At 41.6% G+C, this 6,000-nt stretch overlaps 1 protein-coding gene across 2 annotated transcripts in view; it reads left to right on the forward strand.

Moving 5' to 3' along the window:
• rnaset2l (ribonuclease T2, like) overlaps positions 1-4,879 on the forward strand; it is a 59,462-nt gene extending 54,583 nt beyond the window's left edge. For both annotated transcript variants that reach the window (XM_072549204.1, XM_072549205.1), the window contains one exon: positions 4,605-4,879. In XM_072549204.1, coding sequence (XP_072405305.1) covers positions 4,605-4,772 — 168 coding nt within the window. In that variant the 3' untranslated portion in view covers positions 4,773-4,879. The remainder of the gene's footprint in view (positions 1-4,604) is intronic.
• The last annotated feature ends 1,121 nt before the right edge of the window (positions 4,880-6,000 follow it).

Consider the following 6,000-nt stretch of genomic DNA (forward strand, 5'->3'; position numbering starts at 1 on the left):
AGACAGGCCGCCTACTTGCGGAACGTTTCAGAGAACACCTCTGGGACACCCGGACCAACCAACCCAACCACCCCGTAGCCTAACACTTCAACTCCCCCTCCCACTCCACCAAGGACATGCAGGTCCTTGGACTCCTCCATTGCCAGACCATGGCAACACGACGGTTGGAGGAAGAGCGCCTCATCTTCCACCTAGGAACCCTCCAACCACCAGGGATGAACTCAGATTTCTCCAGTTTCCTCATTTCCCCTCCCCCCACTTTGTCTCAGTCAAATCCCTCGAACTCAGCACCACCTTCCTAACCTGCAATCTTCTTCCTTACCTCTCCGCCCCCACCCCACTCCAACCTATCACCCTCACCTTGACCTCCTTCCACCTATCGCATTCCCACGCCCCTCCCCCAAGTCCCTCCTCCCTACCTTTTATCGTAGCCTGCTGGACACACTTTCCTCATTCCTGAAGAAGGGCTCATGCCCGAAACGTCGATTCTCCTGTTCCTTGGATGCTACCTGACCTGCTGCGCTTTTCCAGCAACACATTTTCAGCTCTGATCTCCAGCACCTGCAGTCCTCACTTTCTCTTATAATTATGAAAGGTGTGCACGGGTCACAGAGCCATACAGGATAGAAACAAGCCCTTTGGCCCACCATGTCTTTGCTGACCAACAAATACCTGATTAGATTAGATTCCCTACAGTATGAAAACAGGCCCTTCGGCCCAACAAGTCCACACTGACCCTCCGAAGAGTTACCCACCCAAACCACGTTTCCCTCTGACTAATGCACCTAACACTATGGGCAATTTAGCATGGCCAATTCACCTGACCTACACATCTTTGGACTCTGGGAGGAAACCGGAGCACCCGGAGGAAACCCACGCAGACACTGGGAGAATGTGCAAACTCCATACAGTCACCCGAGGTTGGAATTGAACCTGGGACCCTGGTGCTTACACTAATTACATTTACCTACATGTGGTCCACAGCCTACTATACCCTGATACGTTAACTGCTTGCCCAGATGTTTCTTAAAATTGCAAAAGTACATGCCTCCACCACTCTATCAGAAAGTACATTCTATATTTCTACCAGCCTCTGGGTGAAAATAACATTTCCTCAGATCTGCTTTAAACCACTTACTTCTCACCTTAAACCTATGCCCTCTGGTCTTAGACACATCTGCCATGGAGGACAAGATTTTCATGATCTACCCTTTCTATGCCTCTCATCATTTTGTACACCTCAATCAGATCCCGCCCCCCCCTCAGTATCCTCTACTCCAGGCAAAACAAATCCATGCTATTCATCCTGTCCTCATAACTAAGACTTTCCATCTCAGGCAACATTCTGGTAAATCTCCTCTGCATCCTCTCCAGTACAATGAGATCCTTCCGATAATTTGGTGACCAGAACTGCACACAGCAGGCCTATAACCAATGTTTTATAAATTTGAATAATCAAATCCAGAGATAACAAAGGAATGGATGACATTTTTAGCAGCAGATGAGCTAAATCACAGATGTTGTCAGGCAATAGAGAGGTAGAAATAGGCAATCTTACAGATAGATTGGATTTGTACAGCTTACAAGTAACACATGTAGCCTGCCAAAATGAAAGCACAGAGTGCAGTCTGAATAACCCAAACATTTATTTTATTTTAAAGAAAACTGGACTATGCTAAACATGCTGCATGTTTGTGTGGTTTGGTTGATATTATATTGCCTCTGAAATGTTGCTTAAGGTCCCACTTCAGGAATTGAACCGTTGTCTGTGTGGAGTTTGCACGATGTCCCCATGTCTGTGTGGGTTTCCGCTGGGTGCTCCGGTCTCCTCCCACAATCCAAAAGATGTGCAAGTTAGGTGGATTGGCCATGCTAAATTACTCATAGTGTTCAGGGATGTGTAGGTTAGGTACAGTGGCCATGGGAAATATAGGTTAGGATAGGAGAAAGGAATGGTAGGATGCTCTTTGGAGGGTTGGTGTGGATCGTTGGCCCGAATGCCTGTTTCACACTGTAGGGATTCTAAGTAAAACATCAAGGCTGAGGTTCCAGTGCAATAGTTAAGGAGCACAGCAGGATCAGCGGTTTCATTTTTTTGAATGAGATATTAAACCAAAATCTTGGTCTGCCTGTTTAGGTGAATGTAAAACATCCCAGAGCACTATTTTGAAGAAGGGTTGTGGAGTTCTCAATGATGTCCTGGCAAAAATGTATCCCTCAATTAAAATTATAAAAGCATTATCTGGTCAATATCACATTGTTGTTTGTGGATGTTTGCTGCGCACTTACAAAGATAGTTACTCATCAAAAACATATTTAATTAACTGTGAAGCCCTTTGAAATATATGGTTGCAAAAAAAAAAGTTTTACCAGTTTTATTTTTCCAGCATTTTATTTTATTATTTCAGAATTCCAGCAGTTTTTGTTTCATTATGTTAGGGAGGTAACATTGTCAGATATCCTTTGAAAGATTGTAAAGGATCGTAATTGGTGAAGGAAATATCCTGACAAGATACTTTTTAAATGGTAGAGCAATTGTTTAGTGGCTTTTTTTTCCCCAGATAAAGGATTGCCACACAAAAAACTCCTGATCTCAGCCATACCTTTGTACAAAGTGCATAATGAAGACTAGGTGCTTTCCCAGGTGGGAAGAAGAAGAATATTAATTAGATCAGAGGAAGAATCATCTCAGGTGATGTATTTTGTGAGGTCTAATAAGGGAAGGATGTACACAGAGAATGGTGGGCCCTTAGGGAGTCTTGATGAAGAATAAGACCTTGGTGTACAAATACATAGATCCCTGAGGGTGTCAGCACAGATATACAGGGTGCAGAAGAAGGCATATGGGAATGTTTACCTTCATTAGCCAGGCATTGAATATAGGAGCAAATCCACTGTAAAGGACCACTACAGTGTGCTTAAGCCCTCCTCTCCATGATTTACCAGTGCTAGTTCTTTGAAAATACTTATAAAATATTGGTTAGGTCTACTATGTGCAGTTCTGGTCACCAAATTATCAGAAGGACATCATTGTACTGGAGAGGATGCAGAGGAGATTCACCAGAATGTTGCCTGAGATGAAAAGTCTCAGTTATGAGGACAGGATGAATAGCGTGGATTTGTTTTCCCTGGAGTAGAGGATACTAAGGTGTACAAAATGATGACAGGCATAAAAAGGGTAGATTGTGAAAATCTTGACCCCATGGCAGATTTGTCTAAGACCAGAGGGCATAGGTTTAAGGTGAGGAGTAAGTGGTTTAAAGCAGATTTCATTACTCCAATGTACCTATGGATGGCCTCCAACCTTCGAACTTTCCTAAACCTGAGTTTACCCAAAATGTTCATATTTACTGGCCCACAATACTTAATTTTAAAACGCATCCTTTTTTGCAGATCTCTCCATGGCCTCATCCATCCCTATCACTGTAATGTCTTCCAGGTCCCACAACCTTCCAAGGTATCTGTGCTCTTCCAATTCAGGCCTCTTCAGCATCTCTGATTTTAATCATTCCATTATTGCCGGCCATGCCTTCAGATGCCAGTGTTTCAACTCTAGAATTCCCCTAAAGTCTGAATTTTCATCCTCAAGGTAGGCAGTGAATCATAGAATCCCTAGTGTGGAAACAGGCCATTTGGCCCAACAGATCCACACCGATCCTCTGAAGAGTATCACACTCAGGCCCATTCACCTACATTTTCACCTGACTAACAAACCTAACCTACACATCCATGAACACTATGGGCAATTTTGCATGGCCAATTCACCTAACCTGCACATCTTTGGACTGTGGGAGGAAACTGGAGCACCCAGAAGAAACCCACGCAGACACGGGGAGAATGTGCAAACTCCACACAGACAGTCACCTGAGACTGGAATCGAATTCAGGTCGCTGGCACTGTGAGGCAGCAGTGCTAACTACTGAGCCACCGTGCCTCCATAAAGTGGGAGGAAATTACCTGACTTGGCCCAGCTGCCTCAGAAGTAATTACACAGGGACGGATTTTCACTATTAGAAAGCGAGTGTGGATCAGCCCATCAAGGAAGGACCAGGTGGAGAAATGGACTGTTCAGAAGGCTTACATGAATGTTGTGGAACTTTGTTCAAAACCAGGAAGGTGACATAGTGCAACTCAAGGTTGTTTTGTTTGCAGTGAACTAGGACTATTTAATAATTTCGCCAACTCCACAATAATGGATAGGAATAGTCACACCTGTCCCTACAATGGAGCTGGCCAAGTTGGGAGCTCCAGGTGCACACTCACTACCTAAATCAGCCTGTACCAAAGATTAGAAAACCCTGTGAGTGGGGTCAGGAATCCCAGAATTGGGACGCAACTACCAATTTTAAAAGGATCACAAGTTATCCTCTCTCTTTACTCTTTTTAAACACTTCAAAAAGCCTATCTCTGAAAGAAAGCTTTGGATATTGGTTCTAATATCTTCAATGCTGGCTCAATGTCAAATTTTGTTTTACAATGTAGCACTGATGTGCTTTGGTATTTTACTACATCAACTGTTGTGTTGAAATGAAAAGATTATATTTGCAACAATTCACCAATACAACTATTTCCTCTAATACTATTTCTTTTCTTTGTTCATTCAGAAACGGCAGGTTCTTGTACAAATCAAAATTCGCTTCAGCAAGGACCTCTCTATTGGCTGCAAAACATTCGAGGAAAATTTTACTCACTCTTATTATAAACCATGTACAAAAAAGTCTGAAATATATTTGTATCCTTTCACAGACCATCCACACAATCCTTGTTCCTGAAGGAGCGGCTTTCTATTCCCAAACTTCCAATGTAGTAAGAATTAGTTTGCTATTGAGGGAATTGTATGAGACTCTAATTTCACTTCTCCATTTGCGACCAAACCACAAGCTAAGATTCCTTCTCTTTCAAAGGCAAAAGCTGCAGCATCATATTCCAGCATCATTCTTTTGTCAGAAAATTGTATGTAGCCATTTTGAAGTCATTAGTTTTTCTTTCTTCCTGTGTGTTTCAACATTAAGCGACTGGTTACTGTATTTTTGATCTAACTGCATTGAATATCAGTTATGAAGATATATGTTAAGCATGAGTTTACATTCTTTCGTGAAATGTTGTTTTTGTACAACACAATATATATTAATGATTTGACATGAGGACCAAATGTATTATTTCCAAATTTGATACAAAATTTGGAAATAAAACAAAATTTAAAGAGGAATGTGTCTTGAGAGGAAGGTGTAAAATGTTTTCAGAAGGCTTAGTAATTGGGCAAGAACATGCATATGGAATGCATATTTAGAAAAATGTGAGGTTATCCATTTTAGTAGGAAGAACAGAATTGCATAGTAATTCTTAAATGGTGAGAAATTGGAAATTGTAAATGTGCAAAAGTCTTTGAATGTTCTTGTCAATGTGTCACTGAAGGCAAACATGCAAGTGTAGCAAGCTATTAAGAAGGCTAATGAAATCTTGGCCTTAATCACAACACAATTTGAGCATAGTAATGTAAGAGCCTAATTACACCACACTGCTGCATTCAGTCATGGTCTCTTTATCTCAGAAAAGATATTTTGCCATATAGGGTGTGCAATGAAGGTTCATCAGATTTAGTCCCAGGAAGGCTGAACTATCCTATGAACAGAGATCAAACAAATTGGGCCTACGTTCTCTGGACTTTCAAAGTATGAGAGGTGGTCTCATTGAAGCCTATAAAAATTCTTAAAGGGGCAAACATGGTAGATAGAGGTAAGATTGTTTTCCGTCATTGTTGAGTCTAAAAATAAGAGCGATATCATTTAGGACAAAGATGAGGAGGATGCTTTTACTGAGGGTGGTGAATTTTTGGAATTCTGTGGAAACTCACTCTTTGGGTATAATTAATGCACAGATCAATAAATTTGTGAATGTTAGTTGGGTAAAGGGTTAAGAGGTTAGTATGTGTAAAAGGCACCAAAGTATTCAATCAGCCAATATCTTATTAACTTGCAAAGCAGGCACATTGGGCTGAAC

The sequence above is a fragment of the Chiloscyllium punctatum genome, chromosome 29 (assembly GCF_047496795.1).
Source record: "Chiloscyllium punctatum isolate Juve2018m chromosome 29, sChiPun1.3, whole genome shotgun sequence".
In the NCBI taxonomy this organism is placed as follows: Eukaryota; Metazoa; Chordata; class Chondrichthyes; order Orectolobiformes; family Hemiscylliidae; genus Chiloscyllium; species Chiloscyllium punctatum.